Here is a 20,228-nt window from a genome sequence, read left to right as displayed (position 1 = left end):
GGTTTGACATTTTGATGTCAGTATCTGATTTCTGACAATAATACTGACAGTAAAATTTCGTGATTTCATAGTTCTCATTGCGAATTGAATATATAATATTTTTTTATTTTGATTAAACTTTAAAAAAAATCAAAACAGAAATAAAATTCAAATTTAAATCTTAACGAGTAAGTAAATATACACAAATAGTGTTCCAATTCAAAGTATTAATGTAATAAAAAAAATGTTTTGTTTACCAAATTAAAGTACAATGTGAGTATATTGAATAATACTGTTTATTTCTTTTGCACTAAAAGATCTTGTTATTACAGTATAGCTGTGCCACAAACTGACCGCCCAGAGCACGATGCACGATGTTGGAGGGCTTGGTGGCTTGGGTTTTGAACAACTACCTTGGGAAATATGTGGAGAACTTAAATACAGATCAGCTGAGTGTGGCCCTCCTGTCTGGTAAGTGTTCCATTTAAAATATTAAGTCCTATATTCTCAAAACAAGACTCTGATATTTGGTATTTAGGTTCATTTTTTATTTTATACTATATATTTAATAGAAAAAAATGCTGTGTATGGTATCATAATTATATTATTCTTTTAATTTTTATGTAACAGCCGAACCGTTAACCTACTTTTCTTGTAATGCAGTTAACTAATGTTACATCATTACAATTGTTTTCATTAGAATATGAATGATTTGTATAGGCAAAGTAGAACTGGAAAATCTGCCGCTCAGAAAAGATGCTCTCCGTCACCTGGGGCTGCCAGTGGAAATAAAGGCAGGCTTCATAGGAAAGGTGCAGCTGCAGGTGCCCGTCAGGCAGATACGCTCCGCTCCCTGGCTCATTGCGATAGAAAAGTTGTATTTGGTTGCTGCTCCCGTTGACTTGGATGAGGTATGTTTAATTGTATGGTTCTCATGCATTATGGATAAGTAGAATAATAATGTATATAATGACTAGCTGTGCCTGCGGTTTCAACCACATAAAATTGATAGCCTATATGTTATTCTGATGTATAAGCTGTACTACCGTAAAGTTTCATTATAATAGATTCAGCAGTTTTAGCTCAAAAACTTTTGCGTTTATAATATTAATCAAATTATGATGTCCTCCATTTCGAAAATCCACATGATGATTTGTAAAATAATATATATATATCGGTATTTAATATATATTTATTTGTATATAATCAGACTTAGATTCATTTATTCTTATTTCTACAATTTGAGCTTATGCATGTAAATTTTATATATTATTACTAACACCATCCAGTTAGATTTATCATAAATATTACGATTATAAATCATGTTTGTAGTTTGAATGAGTATTGAACTGTGGGTTCACTAGCAAATATCAAGACAGTCTAAATTTCACTACATAGATCATTACAAGATTTGTATTCATGCATAGTCATCACATGTTATTATAGAATATACAGCAGGATATCACACCGCCTCTGTATCAATTGTTAATTTTAAACTCTCTCATTCTCACATCCAATATTTATCTCAGTGATATGGTGAGATAACATGATTATGCTACATAATGCTTCTTAAGCTATCTATACATATAAATAAAGTTGGAGTGTCTGTTTGTAATATTGAAATAACCTTTTTACCTTTTTTTTTAAAGGATTTTACCACATGCATATAAATATAAATATGGTGTATACACCAAAATAACATTCAAATCAAATACAATGTCTGAAATGGCTGGATTGATTTTGAAGGGACTTTTTTTTTATGTAATAGGGAGTAACTTAGGCTACTTTATTTTAGAAAAATAACGTTAAATTCCATGTGGACAAAGTCGCGTGTACAGCTAGTAGATAATAGAAATTGAAATGGTATTATAATAAACTTTATTCTCTTCTATTCCGCTTGCTGCCCATCAGGGTCCATAATTAACCTACTTTGAAATATACCTATCTATCTACGACTCTACCCTACCCTACCCTACCCTACTCTACTTGATTCTACCACTCATTTGGAATGCAGATTCATTACAAGAAGAATGAGCAAGAAACTTGTGTGTTGCTCTTTAAATAAATAAATAAATAAAATAATGACTCATTGTACTTATTGTACTTAGTGTTTGCTGTTATGTATTGTTATCATTGTTTTGTCTGGGCTCATTTTATCTGTGATGGATTATTGTGTTGTACTTTAAATCATCATCATGAAAGGTCATCATCCCATTAATATTGTTCCTCTAATACATTTATATGAGCAATCCATTATTAGATTAACAATAAACAAAATTTGGAGAGTCCTGCATTAGTATTAGATAATTATATATTTATTGATCAGTTGTTCTGCATCTGCATGATTACTGCATATTGATTGGTACATAATTTCTCCAGTAATAAAACTATATCTGTATACTATGATAGCTGGCTAAGATCATCTTTATGTGATTAGTTTGAGAATGGTCTTTTCCTGTTAGAATAATCATGGAATAGAATAGAAAATCATTTATTCAAATAAACTTATATTGAAGCACTTTTGAATAGTCATTACATATTTTAATCTACCACTCATTCGGAAAGCTGTCTCATCACAAGAAGAACGAGCAAAAAACTTGCGTGTTTCTCTTTTAAATAATTTTATTATTACTTTACATTTTTAAGTTTAAGTGTGTGAATACAAACCACCAATTAGCACTAATTCAATTAAATACTCAAATAGAAAACATATTGAATATATAACCAACTGGTTAAACAATTAATAAGAGGAAATCAGTCATAGTGATTAGAGCAGACCTGTCCCTACAAGCAGCACCCGTTCACGTGTATCACGGATGAGCCAGCCATCACTGCGCTCGACCATATTTTAGGGAGCCTAATGACCCGGCCCACCACGCCGCCACAAGTCTGGACATTTTAGTGAGCATGACTACTCAAAACACCAGACCAGATAATAAATCCTTTTTTTCCAAGGTTGGGGTACATTTGTTTTGAGATTATTACATTCTGTAGTTTAGAGAATGTCCCACAACTTCGTTAGGACTCCTCCAGTTCTCTCCATTAAACTTGGTCCACTGCAACCCTATTACTGAGTGGTATCAGAGCCAGGTTGTTAGTCTTTCCAACATGTTCTTCGGAATCCCTATCATGTGATCCCATCTCTAGGATACAAAAGAGTCACTTGTTTGCTCCATTTGACGACCTCGGTGGTCTAGCGGTCTAGCACACCGCTTTACGACTGATGCTCGCGGGTTCGATTCCTCGCACGGCACAAACATTTGTATTCATGAGTATGATTGTTTGTATTGGTCTGGGTGTTTTCTATATATAATATGTATGTATTTACAAAAAAATAGATATTTTTTTTTTGTATTTATATCAGTTGTCTAGTACCCATAACACAAGCTTTAGCTAGCTTAACTTGTGTCTAGATGGCGCTGTGTGTTGTTTTTGCATTTAACATGTTCTACTCCATTTTAAGTGGTCTATAAGCGTTAGTAAATATTACTTTGTTATTATTTTCAGTGGGACAGTGTAGTGGAGGCGAATATAGCGCATGAGCGTAAAATCGCGCTATTGGACGCGCTAGAAGCGCAGTGGCGCGCCGAGCACGAGGCTAACGATGCAGGGTACTACGCCACCTCCTACTCCTCCTGGCTCAGCTATGGAACAGGACTACTGGCTAATATTGTGGAGAATTTACAGGTACATTCTCGATTAGATTTGTAGTTTAATACTAGTGACAGCATGTTTTTTTTTGTGAATGATAGTGGAATGGTGCACCCGCCTGCGCTAACGGTTTACACTGCGGGGCACCAGTGGAGGATGACAAGATGAGCATGAGGTCAGGTCAGTAAGCCCATCGTAGTAAATTTTTAGTTTCTATTTTTTTATGATACAACATACAAAAATACATACAATCCTAAATTTTCACCCTACTATCATCGACCCCTATTTTTTATAGCGTTATTAATTAATATGGCAAAACAACGTTTGCCGGGACGGCTAGTATATTATATATATATAAATTATTATACAAAGATCTAAGACATTAATATACCAGGATCAGGCGTTAGGGCGTAGGCGTCCACTAGGGACTGTTATAGAACTTAACTAAACTGATTTATTAATTTAGTTAAGTTCCGTCTGTATTTTAACCTTTTCTCTGTATTATAGTTGAAACTGAACGATGTACATATACGATACGAGGATGCACTCACGTGCGCGCCGCGATCTTTCGCTTGCGGGCTGGTCGTGGAGTCACTCACGGCAGAGTCATGTGACTCGGAGTGGCAGCGCGGCTTCACGCTGCTCTCCGATCCCGAAGGCTGCTCATTCAAGTTGCTGGAGCTGCAGAAACTGGCCGTGTACTGGGATCCTATGCAAGTGCCCAGCGGAATGTTCTGCCATTGTACTATTACGGAGTTGACAGTTAGTATTTCTCATAAGTATGTTAATGTTGAAGAAATAGTCTTTCACTGGGACATAGACATTTTATATAGATTTTACTTGTCAGAGTAAGAATATTGTATAATAGTACTGGTTTTTGTTATTTCTATAACAAATTTTAAATATCTTGGACATATTGTTACATCCATATTAAAAGATGATATGGACATAGAACATGAAAGAAGAGCATTGGCAGTTAGAAGTAATATGTTGGAACGCAGACTTGCCTGGTGTACAAAACAAGTTAAAATAACACTTTTTAAGGAATACTTGTCAGGTTTCCTACACTGGCGGCTTATGGGTCAACTATACTCAAAAACCTACATCCATCCACATTCATATTATACACTTTCCATAAGACATTGGTCCTCGTTCCTCCGCATAACATGCCCATACCAGTTTGCGCAAGTTAGCGCACAGACTTTTCTATACGGCGGAAGCGAATAACGTCCCTATTAGGCAGAGTGCGGGCGAGTTCCAACAGTGTCCTGAAGACAATTGCTTGGAAACAATTGGATTGGTGGAGGGTTGTCCCATTCTAAGACACTGGGTGGGACAGGAAATATGTTAAAAGTTATATTTTATTTTATATTTTAATACTAACATAGGATAAGTTATGTCATTAAAGCTGTTACTAACACAATGGATCATGTTGTCTGAAATAAAAATATTATTATTATTAATAGAGAATGTCACTATCAATAACACTGTCCACACAGGGAAGAAAAATAAAAAGTCATCCCCTATTTTATCTCCTTAAAAAATCAAAATTTTCATTAGCAATATTGCCAAAGAAATGAAATGAATACAAAATATTTTGTGAAAGATTTTTAATGACTTACAGTGTCTGTATCATTTAATGTACAAACTATACGATATTGTAAAGTTCTTCTTGTTGACTTACATATGTAATTTGTTGATTTTGGATGTAGATCTAGATATGCAATAATGGTTTGTATGTGTTAGGAGCGCATGTCGCAGACGTGGAAGTGTCAGCACCGGTACCTGGTGCCGCCGGCCTCCGCCCGGGCCAGGGTGCGGCGCGAGCGGACCGAGCAGCCCCTGCGGTCCCGGCTGCGGCCCCGCCTCGCCTGCCACCTCACGCTGGACACCGTGCTGCTCACCCTCACACAGGTACCGCGCCTCGCCTGCCACCTCACGCTGGACACCGTGCTGCTCACCCTCACACAGGTACCGCGCCTCGCCTGCCACCTCACGCTGGACACCGTGCTGCTCACCCTCACACAGGTACCGCGCCTCGCCTGCCACCTCACGCTGGACACCGTGCTGCTCACCCTCACACAGGTACCGCGCCTCGCCTGCCACCTCACGCTGGACACCGTGCTGCTCACCCTCACACAGGTACCGCGCCTCGCCTGCCACCTCACGCTGGACACCGTGCTGCTCACCCTCACACAGGTACCGCGCCTCGCCGCGCCTGCCACCTCACGCTGGACACCGTGCTGCTCACCCTCACACAGGTACCGCGCCTCGCCTGCCACCTCACGCTGGACACCGTGCTGCTCACCCTCACACAGGTACCGCGCCTCGCCTGCCACCTCACGCTGGACACCGTGCTGCTCACCCTCACACAGGTACCGCGCCTCGCCTGCCACCTCACGCTGGACACCGTGCTGCTCACCCTCACACAGGTACCGCGCCTCGCCTGCCACCTCACGCTGGACACCGTGCTGCTCACCCTCACACAGGTACCGCGCCTCGCCTGCCACTTCACGCTGGACTTGGTATGTTAACCGCTCCATTGCAAGTATTTCTGTTAGCAATTTTATACGGCTTGTTGTTTCACGTGTATTCCGGTGCACGCGGTTTAGTTCGGAAAGCTAATGCGTGTAATCGTAAGTGACTATTTTTCTAGATAAATTTTTTTATATTCACTCTTTTGTTCATATCTTTCATATTGTTTTCAACATTGAAACCGCTATGCACTCATTGTTTCTACAAATAGATAATGTTGTCAGCATTATTAATTTTAAATTATTTCAACAAAAAATTATTATCATTCATAATCTCAATTTTATAAGCTTTTTTGCTAAAAGCAATTGTTTTTATACGATATTTGAATCTTTTAGTCACCAGTAGATTCTGGCAGTTTATCGTACGACCTTACGAAAAATTATAAAATGAATGAATAGAGTATGCGTGTGTCGCAGCGGCAGTACAGCGAGGCGGTGGGGTGCTGGCGCGGGCTGGAGGCGGCGGCGCGGGGGCTCGCGCTGGACACCGTGCTGCTCACGCGCGCACACAGGTACTCGCGCCGCCGCCGCGCACCTCACGCGCGCTGGACACCGTGCTATGCTCACCCCTCACACAGGTACCGCGCCTCGCCTGCTCTACTACCACCGCTGGACACCGTGCTCCTCCACGGTGCCTCACGCGCGCCCGCGCCTCGCCTGCCACCGCGCACGCTGGACACCGCGCTGCTCACCCTCACACAGTACCGCGCCTCCCTACTACCACCGCTATGTCTTCACACCGGTGCTGCTCACGCGCGCCGCAGGTACCGCGCCGCGCCTGCCACCCGCGCGCTGGACACCGTGCTGCTCACCCTCACACAGGTACCGCGCCTCCCTGCCACGCGCGCGCTGGACACCGTGCCGCTCACCCTCACACAGCGCGCTACCGCGTACCGCTGCCACCTATGTCTTCACATCCTCCTCCACGGTGCGGGGCCACGCGCGCCGCTCACGCTGGACACCGTGCTGCTCACCCTCACACAGGTACCGCGCCTCGCCTGCCACTTCACGCTGGACTTGGTATGTTAACCGCTCCATTGCAAGTATTTCTGTTACCGCGCGCTCAATTTTATACGGCTTGTTGTTTCACATCCTCCTCCACGGTGCACGCGCGCCGCTAGTTCGGAAAGCTAATGCCGCGCAATGGCACCGCGCGCTATTTTTCTAGATAAATTTTTTTATATTCCACCGCTATTCTTCATATCTTTCCACGGTGTTTTCAACGCGCGCCGCTATGCACTCATTGTTTCCGCGCATAGATAATGCGCGTCAGCATTATTAATTTTAAATTATTTCAACAAAAAATTATTATCATTCATAATCCTCCACGGTGCGGGCCACGCGCGCCGCTTGCTAAAAGCAATTGTTTTTATACGCATATTTGAATCTTTACCACCGCTAGTCACCAGCTAGATTCTGGCAGCGCGCCGCTTTATCGTACGCGCCTTACGAAAAATTATAAAATGAATGAATAGACATGCTGTGTCCACGGGCGGGGCCACGCGCGCCGCGGTGGGGTGCTGGCGCGCCGCGCACCTGCCGCACCGCGCGCGGCGTCAGTACCGCTACCTCCTCTACTACCACCGCTATGTCTTCACATCCTCCTCCACGGTGCGGGGCCACGCGCGCCGCTGGTGGCTCTACGCCGCCGCCGCGCACCTGCCGCACCGCGCGCTCACATGTCAGTACCGCTACCTCCTCTACTACCACCGCTATGTCTTCACATCCTCCTCCACGGTGCGGGGCCACGCGCGCCGCTGGTGGCTCTACGCCGCCGCCGCGCACCTGCCGCACCGCGCGCTCACATGTCAGTACCGCTACCTCCTCTACTACCACCGCTATGTCTTCACATCCTCCTCCACGGTGCGGGGCCACGCGCGCCGCTGGTGGCTCTACGCCGCCGCCGCGCACCTGCCGCACCGCGCGCTCACATGTCAGTACCGCTACCTCCTCTACTACCACCGCTATGTCTTCACATCCTCCTCCACGGTGCGGGGCCACGCGCGCCGCTGGTGGCTCTACGCCGCCGCCGCGCACCTGCCGCACCGCGCGCTCACATGTCAGTACCGCTACCTCCTCTACTACCACCGCTATGTCTTCACATCCTCCTCCACGGTGCGGGGCCACGCGCGCCGCTGGTGGCTCTACGCCGCCGCCGCGCACCTGCCGCACCGCGCGCTCACATGTCAGTACCGCTACCTCCTCTACTACCACCGCTATGTCTTCACATCCTCCTCCACGGTGCGGGGCCACGCGCGCCGCTGGTGGCTCTACGCCGCCGCCGCGCACCTGCCGCACCGCGCGCTCACATGTCAGTACCGCTACCTCCTCTACTACCACCGCTATGTCTTCACATCCTCCTCCACGGTGCGGGGCCACGCGCGCCGCTGGTGGCTCTACGCCGCCGCCGCGCACCTGCCGCACCGCGCGCTCACATGTCAGTACCGCTACCTCCTCTACTACCACCGCTATGTCTTCACATCCTCCTCCACGGTGCGGGGCCACGCGCGCCGCTGGTGGCTCTACGCCGCCGCCGCGCACCTGCCGCACCGCGCGCTCACATGTCAGTACCGCTACCTCCTCTACTACCACCGCTATGTCTTCACATCCTCCTCCACGGTGCGGGGCCACGCGCGCCGCTGGTGGCTCTACGCCGCCGCCGCGCACCTGCCGCACCGCGCGCTCACATGTCAGTACCGCTACCTCCTCTACTACCACCGCTATGTCTTCACATCCTCCTCCACGGTGCGGGGCCACGCGCGCCGCTGGTGGCTCTACGCCGCCGCCGCGCACCTGCCGCACCGCGCGCTCACATGTCAGTACCGCTACCTCCTCTACTACCACCGCTATGTCTTCACATCCTCCTCCACGGTGCGGGGCCACGCGCGCCGCTGGTGGCTCTACGCCGCCGCCGCGCACCTGCCGCACCGCGCGCTCACATGTCAGTACCGCTACCTCCTCTACTACCACCGCTATGTCTTCACATCCTCCTCCGCTCACACTACTTCACTATCCCCTCTACTAGCACCACCGAGAGTCCTCGCATCGTCCTCCACTCTCAGTACCTCACTATCCTCTGGGCGGGAGCACCACAATACCAGCTACTTCCATTTGACCGCATTCAGAACCGAGCAGCCAGAATCATTGGTAATCAACGTCTATGTGACAGACTCGACCCATTGGCTTTGCGGCGTGATATTGCATCTCTGTATATTTTCTACAGCATATATCACGGAGAGTGTTCTGAGGAATTGTTCGGATTAATACCAGCTGCTGAGTTTCACCACCGTACCACCCGCCAGAAACTGAAATACCATCCTGATCATCTGGATGAATTGCGGTCTTCCACAGTGCGGTTTCTAGAAACTTTTTCCTCGCACAACCACATTATGGAATCACCTTCCAGCAATGGTATTTCCGAACCGATACAATATTGAAACCTTCAAGAAAAGAGGTTATTCCTTTTTAAAAGGCCGACAACGTACTTGCAATTCCCCTGGTGTTGCGGGTGCTCATGGGCGGCGGTAATCACTTACCATCAGGTGAGCCGGATGCTCGTTTGTGTTATAAAAAAAAAATCCCCTCTATTACCACCACCACCATGAGTCTTCACATCCTCCTCCACTCTCAATACCTCATTATCCCTCTACTACCACCACCGTAACTTCTTACATCATCCTCTGCTGTCAGTACCTCACTATTCCCTCTACTAGCATCGCCATGAGTCTTCACATCCCCCTCCACTCTCAATACCTCATTATCCCCTTTACTACCACCACCGTAACTTCTTACATCATCCTCTGCTGTCAGTACCTCACTATCCCCTCTACTAGCATCGCCATGAGTCTTCACATCCTCCTCCACTCTCAATACCTCATTATCCCCTTTACTACCACCACCGTAACTTCTTACATCATCCTCTGCTGTCAGTACTTCACTATCCCCTCTAGCACCACCAAATCCAAGTTGCGGACAACAGCTAATTATCAAAAAAGCGTAACTTAACCAAAAATCCGTTAATTGATCACATGCAGCGAGCATCCCATTTTAGTAGTGTCCTATCTGTATAAGGATTCCTCTTTGTCGAGGCTACTACGAACAATCGACTTCACGTAATCCTAGAGTGACCTTCATATTATATACATTCCCGAAATAGTGAAATCGTTCTGTGAAGCCTGTACAAACCAGGAAACTTCTGCACTTTTGGGAGGAGCCTGACTAGTTATTGCAGTCTCTTTCTGTACACGCACAACCGTTTAAAAAAGCAAGTTTTTATACAGAAGAACTAGAGTCCAATTTAGATTTTCATTTTGTATCTGTATGTCAGGGACGGCTCCTAAACCTACGTGGGAGTCGTGTCTGGAGGAGGCTCGCAAGACGCGCCAGTACGTGGATATATGTCTCAGCATGTTGAGCAACCCCACAGCGACCCTGCCCCCGGATAAGAAGCAGTGTAAAGACGAATACGAGTGGAAGACTCCGTTGCATGTACTGAAACCATTGCGGGAGGTTAGTGTTTCATATTAATATAAGGAACTCAAAATATTATAATAATAATGTTGATGATAATGATAATGATAAGAATAGTTACAATCATAACGATTATATCGGCGGGTGACTGTTACACCACAGATTATAATTTTCTGGTCATAGGTGGCGATGCGAAAAGTACCCAAACCGACGCCAGTGTCGACCCCAGAGAAGCCGAGTAGCTCGGGCCGCAGCATGCTGGTGCACTGGTTCCCGCAGTGGTGGGGCTGGTACGGCTCAGCCGCCCCCGAGCCGGCCTCCGCCCCCGCGGACGCTGACGCCCCGGACCCCGTACCGGAACTCGAGGAGGAGATCCTAGATGTGATAGCTGACTCCATAGAGAACAACACGCTACTCAAGAGAGACACAGTGTTCGGAAAATTCGAGTTTGTACTGAACAAAGGTAGCTTCTACTTGTGCAAGGACAAGGATGGTGACAATGATGATGGGTGAGTGGTTTTGTAATATAATATAGTCCCCGAGCCATATTCAGCTCTAAAATTATAGGCATTAGGTCTATATTTAAAAGTTGATAATATTTTGAGGAACCAATTTCCTCAAGATTTAGTTCTGGTTGCTCAGAACATTAGCTGACTTTCATTAGGTTTCATAATACAACTAGTAGAAATTGGTCACATTGATATGTTGCTTGCTGGCGTGCTGACATTATCTCTTAGACAAGTATACCAGTTTATTATATATATTGTTTTTTTATGTTACTGCAATGCCAAAGGTACAACTAAAGTCATACAAAAGGTCTTTTTTTTATTATTAATAATGGGATTGCGCTTGGTCTTACCTCATCTGATGGTAAATGATAGCAAGACCTAGGATGTAGCGTGCTTACCCAGAAGATATCTATTCATAGACTTGAAGATCCGGGGTTGTATTTCTCCGGGAACACAAAAGCTGGAAGTGTGTTCCACTGTTTGGCAGTGCGTATTAGGAAGGACGATGCGAACCGCTCAGTGCGAATGTGAGGAATTTCCACGACGTAAGAATGAAGTACTAGTGTTCGTCGTGTAGTTCGGTAGTAAAAAGGAGAAGGCAAGATCAACTTATACAGGTCCTATGCGCACTCGCTAAAGTGTATCCTATAAAACAGCGACAGACTGGCCACTTTGCGTTGATATTCCATCGTCTGAAGTCTAGCTTTTATTAAAGTATTATCTCTAATTAACCTCAAAGCTCGGCGCTCAACAGAGTCCAGGGCAGTCCGACGTAAGCGTTAAAAAATAGTAAAGCCTAAATTCTCTATGCTTTATTCAATAAATCTTTCTAATAATTGTCTATGAATTTATTCAATCATTTATAAACATTATTAACGCGAAAGTTTGTGAGTACGGATGGATGTTTGTTACTCTTTCACGCAAAAACTACTCAACGAACTTTGATGAAACTTTACAGTAATATAGCTTATACATTTTTGCCCATTCCCATGAAAGACCTACTCTCGTATGTTAATGTTCACATTATTTTTCTTGTTTTTGTAACATTATAAGCACTGTCATGATGGAGCTAGCGGTCAGTGTTGTAGCCTGTACGTACGTAGTGATGGGCGTGTCGTCCGCAGGGAGGCCGGCGGGCTGGAGCTGCAGTTCCAGCGCGTGATGGCGAGCGTGGAGTGGCGTCCGCGGGGGGGCTCGCACGCGCTGCACGTGTCGCTGGGCGAGCTGCGCCTGCGGGACCGCCTCACGCCCGCCACGCTCTTCCCCGTGCTGGTCGCGCCGCAGGTGACCGTCCAGACCATCCACCGCTCGGTGATACCACTCACGCCCAGTTCATTATAATTCTGTTTTCGAAAATATTGAAAGTAATAACCCTGGACAATAAATACAATGTCATCTGGTCCCAAGCTAAGTAACGCTTGTGTTATGAGTATTAGACAACCGATATAAATGCTTATATATATTTTTATTTTTAAATACATATATAATATACATAGAAAACACCCAGACCGATGCAAACAATCGTATTCATGAATACAAATGTTCGTACCGTGCGACGATCGAACGACGACGAATCGAATCTGCGACCATCAGATGTAAAACCGTATCCTAAACAGCAAGATCATCGAAGCCGACTGTTAATTAAAAAAAAAAATACAGGGCATGATCCGCGAGGGTCTGAGCGCAATGAACACGACAGCGAGCACCATGTCGTGGTGCCGGGCGCAGGTGACGCCCACCTCCTGGCAGCAGCAGCATCAACAGCAGCAGCACCAGGACGACACTGCTGAACCTCTCTTCCAACTCTCGTACGAGAAAAAGCCGTTTGGACTTAACTGCGATTACAAGTGAGTGTATCTCATTTTATTTCTTCTCAAACTCTCTCTATCTCTCTTTCTTTTTTCTTCTCAACTGTTAGCTGTCAAAATGACATCAACACCCCATCTGTGAGTTCTTGGCTTCTTCGCAGATGAAAGATTATTCATTCTTATTTGTCATTAAAGTTTATTTTGTGTCTGTGAAATGTAATGAAATGGAAGAAATACTGGTCCCTGAAAGATAATGAAGAGCAAAGATGCATTTTAAGAGTAAAACTTTCAATGCAAGTATTTTGCCTTGTATAACATGAGTGTGAAACATGGTCTCTGACAGAAAATCATAGAGACAGATTAGCGAAGTGTCAAAGGGCAATAGAAGGAGTATGATGGAGAGCATACTCCGTCCGATCGATCCCCCGTTCAATTCCAATGTTGATCGTAATTACGACGGCCAGAGCCGATGTTCGGGCCCCTTGAGGTACCCTTAGACTAAAGTTGTATTCGTCAGGCGGGAGTTGCTCCCTATCCGCTGCATAAGTTCTTTCGTAGGTTTTGAGTGCCATCTGCACTCGCCCCCTATCGTTCGGTGAAGCTGTAAAGGCCAGTTGCGGCCAGCAGCATTAGAGTAGACCAAAAATAAAAGGAGATCATACTAGGCGATCGTCTATCATGGTATGGACATGTAATGCGTAGGAACGAGGATAATATTTTAAGAAAGATGTTACAAATGAATGTGGATGGTTATAAGGGCAGAGGAAGGCCAAAAAAGAGATGGATGGACTGTGTGAAAGATGATATGGTAAGAAAGGAAGTAAATAACGCGATGACTGCGAACAGGGATGAATGGAAGCGAAAAACATATTACGACGACCACAAATAAATGGGATAAGGAAAAAGCAGATGATGATACTAGGCGATAAAATCACAAATTGAGAAATTAGAAAAAAAAACTAAAGTAGTAGATGTAGTATTTAATTACATTTCAAAATTTAAATTAATAATTAAAAAATGATTTATTCATGTAGGACATTTTAGCCGCTTATGAACGTCGAATTTTTTACCTTATAATTTTATTTTTTTCCCTCTTTCATTTATAATGGAGTTGAATTCTTTAGACTTCGTTAGCAGACTCGACGAATAATAATGCGCACATGTCGCGTAAAACTATCGACCATAAAATCTATGGTTGCATCGTACATATTTTTTTTTAAAGTTTGCATTTAAGGAGTATTTCATCTGTTCTGTGGTGAATGCGAGAGAGAACAGTTTGCAAGTTGGTCTGTTCGTCGCCAGGTTGTGGGTGAAATCTGGCTCGCTGGAGGTGGTTTGGTGCGCAGAAGCGGCGCGGTGGGCGCGCGAGTTGCTGTGCGCCCCGTGGGCCGCGGCGGGGCCCGCGGAGCCCGCGGGGCCCGGGGGGCCCGGGGGCCCCGGGGACCTCCCCGCGGACCCCCACGAGCCCTCCGCCCGCGACACCACCAAGGCGCGCCTGCTGGGACACTGGAACGACATCATGCGCGCGCACATGGTAACACTACACACGCAACGACACGAACTGATCTGCTCTGATAACTATGACCGTTTTATTACTCGAGTAACTATTTATTTACTTAATTCAACCTTTCTTTTTGGCAGTTTGTAGTGACACAAAATCTTAAATGCTAGTTGGTGGTTTGTATTCTCAAATTTCGAATAGGCTATGTAAAATTACAATGATTATTTAAAAGAGCAACGCACAAGTTTCTCGCTCGTTCTTCTTGTGATGAGACAGCTTTCCGAACGAGTGGTAGATTAAAATAATGATAACTATGACTATTCAAAAGTGCTTAAATCAAGTTTATTTGAATAAATGATTTTCTATTCTATTCTATTCTTAAAATGTGATGTTCAACAACATTTATTTAAAGAGCAAAGAGTAATTTTTTTGTGTTTTGTTAAATTGTATTTGTGGTATAGTTTGGCTGTGATCTGCTACCCTAGTTTTTTTTATTTTTTTATACTATCTTCAAAATTTGTAGAAAAGGGTTCGTTCTGAAACCAGTGCTTTTGCCGTCTTCAATTAAATAACATATATGTTACAGATATACATTATGTATTTCTTTCATGTAATTTGATCGGCAGCAATAAAATTATTCTTATTCTATTCTTAAGTTTCTAGTTGATACTTCTTCGGAAAGAAGAAAGAAAAATAAATAAGTAACTTGCGTTTTGTTTTTTTAAATATATGTTCAGCATATTTGAATATAGTTTCTTTCTATTCGAATGTGTGCACTAACTATATACCTCACTGGTATATATGGACACAGACACAACTGTTTGTATGACCAACCCTCCACCAACCCATGGCCATACCAACCTCTCGGTCGGCACGCATTCTCTTGACCCCTACAAATGATGTCTACTCCTGTACCTTTTGTCGTACTCTCCTCCTTCTGGGGCAGCGGACGAAACATATACGGCTTCTCATCCTCTCTGAACACGTGTCTTCCGTCCTCTCGTACTCGCTCCGCCTCCAGTGCAACTGATGCGCGGACACCCGCAGCCTCTTAAAATTCTCCTCCGAAGACATCAAGTGTTTGTTTGACAAGCAGGGTGAGCGACGGTCGTGGCAGATCGAGCTGGACGTGTGGGCGCCGCAGCTGGTGGTGGTGGAGCGGCTGTGCGACCGGGACGCGGCCGTGCTGGCCGTCGACTTCGGCCGCCTGCGGCTGCACAACCACCCGCACGACCTGCCGCCTACCACCACCACCACCGCCACTGCCACAGCCGCCAACACCACCAACGCGGCCGCAGACGACGCTCTCGACGACGAAGGTAAGCCACAGCTTGTCTATACTTATATTGTCTGTATAATAATCACTTCTCGCCCCGCGCTCCCAGCCTGCAGGCCGTGAGTGCCTGCATCGCTGCCCGTGGAAGCAGCGCCAATAAAATCCTTGTTGCAACCACAGCGTCAAGATTTTGCCGCCTTCGTCGCTAGCAAACCTACAGCTTCTAGCAAACAGCAGCGTGTACCAAAAACGGCACTGACCATTGACCCTGGTAACCGCGACGATGATGGCTTCGTCGTGGTACAGAAGAGGCGCACAAACCGGGTCAATAGGAACCATTGCGGCACTGCACTTACTGGACCCAACTTCCTGCTGCTGCGAGCTGCGAGCTGCTACACCTAACATGGCAATGTACCTGTCCCGTCTACATTACGCCACTATGGAGCAGGACATTGTCGATTATATACGAACCAAGAGTAAGACAGTGAGGGTGACGCAGCTGTCAGAGTCGAGTCACAACTCGAGTTTCAAGGCGTTTGTGGCCCGGGTCCTCACCAACATGCTGCCCACCTTTATAAAGGAGGACTACTAGCCGAAGGGTGTGATGTATCGGCGTTACCGTGGTAGACTGCCGTCATCAGTGCCGTAACCACACAGACGATTTCAATATCTTAATTATATATTTATCTTATATATAAAATTCTCGTGTCACAGTTTTCGTTCCCATACTCCTCCGAAACGGCTTGACCGATTCTCATGAAATCCTGTGAGCGTATTGAGTAGGTCTAAGAATCGGCCAACATCTATTTTTCATCCCCCTAAATGTTAGGGGTAGTCCACCCCTAAATTTTTTCTTTTATTTTAAGGCAAAACAACATTTGCCGGGACAGCTAGTACTATATATAACTGTTGTGTTTAGAATTGTTCATGACGCCGTGCTCGACGCCGCCTGGCAGCTTGCTGTCGCCGGCGTCCCCGCCGCTGGTGCCCTACCAGCACAGCCACGTTCACCACCACCAGCACTCGCTCGACGCCGAACATCTACATCACAGCCTTTATGACAGGTAACCCTATTCACCCGTCTATTGACCCTTTGATGAGATTTTTTGGTTTAAATTCACATTTTACCTCCAAGCTGCACATCTAGACACGCGGTAGCGTGTCAAGCCGAGTTTCAAGTAAACTGGCCTGCAGCACCGTGTGTATATTTACACGAACCATTTGGAGCCACTTTTGACCCCCTCATAACTCAAAAACTCTTTCACATAAACCTGTCAAATTTGGTTCATATATTGAGACTTGCGAGATAAATATGTATTCCAAATTTCATAAACATATCTCAAACGGTTATTTAGATATTAATGTCCAAAAATCGTCATTTTTATCACTGATCAACTATAGATCAAAATTATAACCCACTTCCAGATGACCTAGTTAGACCTTAGGTTATACTATATTATCCTAAGTTATAAGAAGAAATGATATTTTATATTGTTATAAATACATTTCAGGACAGACCATTGAACTTGGCACCCATTTAGATCTCATCTCTTTTGTCGTAGAAGTCAACAATCAAGGCATATATCATAATATTAAACTCGGCTAACATTTCACATTTATGTTTTTGATGGGATTAGCTCTACACGACACGTTGTACACGCGCGAACAGGCCCGTCGTTTGACCCTTTGATGAGATTTTTTGGTTTAAATTCACATTTTATCTCCAAGCTGCACATTAGCTCTACACGACACGTTGTTACACGCGTACACGTGTTACACAGGAAAGCGCGTATTAACGCGGGAAACCAAGCGCACGAAATTGAGTCTTTCCCGCGTTTTGGGCGCGTATGTTTCAAATCATTTCACTTTCTTTTAAATTTATATTTTTTATTCTATAAATTTTATTTTCCAAAAACACGTTTGAGATTAATAAATTATCAATAACTCTATGATTATGTCTTTGCTCCATAGTCAGATGTTCGCCATTTTGTTATGGTTATTATTGGTTACAATAAGGCGTTAAAGAACACACGATTGAAGGATGCGGCATTGTGCGAAACAAATAGCATAGTCGCTGGGCGCATTTTTACTTCAGTTCATTACATTATATAGTCGGATTTCATAAAAGTATATTAATGAATGAGTAATTTAATAACGTTAAAATTGAGATTGATTAAGTCGTTTAACATTGTTGTACTCAAACATAAATAAAAAAAAAATCTTAAAAAAACAACACCCATGCTTTTTTCTCAATCCACTGTTATGAGACTGCGTTTCGAATGAGTGGTAAAGTAAAATTGACTATTCAAAAGCTATATTAAGTGATTTAATAAAGATTATGTTATTTATATTTCTGTTTCAGATATAAGATAGAGTTGAGCGACCTACAGATATTGGTGGGACGTACCCGCGACAACTGGAAGTACGCGCACACTAAAAGCACTTCCACGCTGCACCTCCTCGACAGATTCAGCATATCACTGCAGGTTGTTTATTGTGTATATAACTAGATATTACCTGCGACTTTCTTCGATGTCTGTACTCATGTTACAATCTATTTCGTTAAAATCCGTATAGATGTGATTAGGTAAGAAGTGTATTTTCCATCTCTAAGGGAGTAAAATGTAAATTGGACTCCAGTCTCCGCAATTAGCCTCTCATTCGGGCCGTTGTGCGTGTATAGCCAGACTACTAACGTAGCCAGCCAAGCTCCTCCCAAAAGCGCAGAACACTCCTGGTGTCTTCACAGGCTTTACGGAGCGACTTCACCGTTCCGAGGATTTGTTTTTGTTTCGTTGTGTGGCCACTGCAAGCACTCCAGGATTACGTGAGCCGCCGTTTCGTCAGCTTCAAAGCAGCCCCGACAAAGAGGACTGTCTGTAGCATCTATTGTGTATAGGTGTTTGTTTAAGGAATGGTTCGTTATTGTCACTCTATAAAGGAGTATAGATTTAGTTTAATTATTATTAAATAGATAGATACATAGATAAATTCTTTATTTAACAATTACAAACACATAGCATACATGAGATACATTTTATAAATAGAAATAAAGTTTACAAATTAAAAATGCAGGAATATAAATATTACAATTTAAAAAATATTAGAGGACCTTTACCGATTTCAGCCAGTGTTTTTTTTTTTTGGGTTGTTGGGTTATTGTCTGGTGCCTGTAGCACTGCGACCTACATATATCTATTGTGCTCGCCCTTATTCAAAGTTCGGTACCTAGACCCGTCCGGGACAAGAATTGAAGGATATTTTTAACCGCAGTGGTTTTAATCTCCTCTGGAAAGAGAGTAAACTTTCCAAAGGAGATATTTCGTTTATGCATGCAGCCAGTGGTATAATATAATGTGTCTACTGAGCGAGAATCGAACCCGCTAGTAAGGCGGCGTGCGAAATCACTAGACCACTGAGGCCCTCAAAGTAGCTTCTTTGTATCTTGTTCTTTCTGGTGAAAGGTAAGACATTGTAGTGAAGTTATAGGATATTGAGATTATAATAAATAACACTGGCTGGAAAGCGAACGTCGGTTCTCCGCATGGTGCAAACATTTATTTGTATCAATCTGGGTGTATGATAAGATATATTTTTTAGTGGATGATACTGGAATGGTTCATCCGCCTGCGCTAACGGTCCATGCTGGCGGGGCGCCAGTGGAGGATTATAAAACGAGCATAAAGTTAGGACGGTCAGGTCAGTCAGCCCGGCTAGGTGAAATGCCAATTTATCACGATGGTTTACCGGGGGAACCGCGTGGGTCAAACCGCCACGGTTGCTAATAATGGAGTAAGGAGTGTGGACTCGTGAATGTGTATTAATAACGCCCCTCCCGCACTCGGGCAGGCGGAGCGGCGCGTGGTGTGGACGAGCGACCCGTCGTACCCGGCGCTGGCGGTGCGCGGCGCGCTGCCCGCGCTGGTGGCGCACCTCGCCGAGCACAAGCTGGCCGCCCTCCGGGCAGTCGGCGCCGCCCTGCACCGCGACCTCCACAGGTCGCACCACCACCACCACGCACCCACTCACACTCTACACGCCTACACACTACTCGCACCCACACTCACACTCACATTCACACCCACATTCACACTCACACTGACACTGACAATCACACTGACTCTCCCACTCATATTCACACCCACATTCACATTCCTGCTCACACCCACACCCCCACACACACTCACACTCACTTCAACTCAAACTCATACTCATACGCTACATGTACACATACATTAAAACACTACAATCATTGCAAACACTACTATTTGCAGTCACACTCATGTATTTTTGTAATGAACGTAAATTGAACTCCCGATCATTTAAACTGTTAATCAAAATGACATTGTAACGTCCCTTAAACCGCCAACTGTTTGAGAGTAATATAAAGCTCTACGTATACTGCATATGTCCTATAATATAAAAAAAACTCATAAGTTTTTAAAGACAACATAATTTTTTCTTATTACTGAACGCTTCGTGATTTGTGCGTGCAGTTCT

General features: G+C 44.6%; 1 protein-coding gene across 1 annotated transcript in view; it reads left to right on the top strand.

Annotated features, from left to right (window-relative positions):
- The first annotated feature begins 123 nt into the window (after window positions 1-123).
- Window positions 124-20,228, top strand: part of LOC131854148 (intermembrane lipid transfer protein Vps13D) — an 83,604-nt gene continuing 63,499 nt past the window's right edge. Inside the window, 18 exon segments of the mRNA XM_059205281.1 lie at window positions 124-167; window positions 312-450; window positions 700-890; window positions 3,487-3,666; window positions 4,138-4,392; window positions 5,377-5,544; window positions 6,582-7,174; window positions 7,640-9,225; window positions 10,492-10,673; window positions 10,818-11,143; window positions 12,268-12,427; window positions 12,803-12,990; window positions 14,254-14,344; window positions 14,417-14,485; window positions 15,549-15,771; window positions 16,648-16,792; window positions 18,091-18,214; window positions 19,578-19,713. Coding sequence (XP_059061264.1) covers window positions 354-450; window positions 700-890; window positions 3,487-3,666; window positions 4,138-4,392; window positions 5,377-5,544; window positions 6,582-7,174; window positions 7,640-9,225; window positions 10,492-10,673; window positions 10,818-11,143; window positions 12,268-12,427; window positions 12,803-12,990; window positions 14,254-14,344; window positions 14,417-14,485; window positions 15,549-15,771; window positions 16,648-16,792; window positions 18,091-18,214; window positions 19,578-19,713 — 4,714 coding nt within the window. The 5' untranslated portion in view covers window positions 124-167; window positions 312-353.

Source organism: Achroia grisella, unplaced genomic scaffold, assembly GCF_030625045.1.
Source record: "Achroia grisella isolate CSIRO2021 unplaced genomic scaffold, CSIRO_AGI_Agris_v1 utg970, whole genome shotgun sequence".
NCBI lineage: Eukaryota > Metazoa > Arthropoda > Insecta > Lepidoptera > Pyralidae > Achroia > Achroia grisella.
Note: the sequence above shows the minus strand (reverse complement) of the source record. Positions and strands in the feature narration are given on the sequence as shown.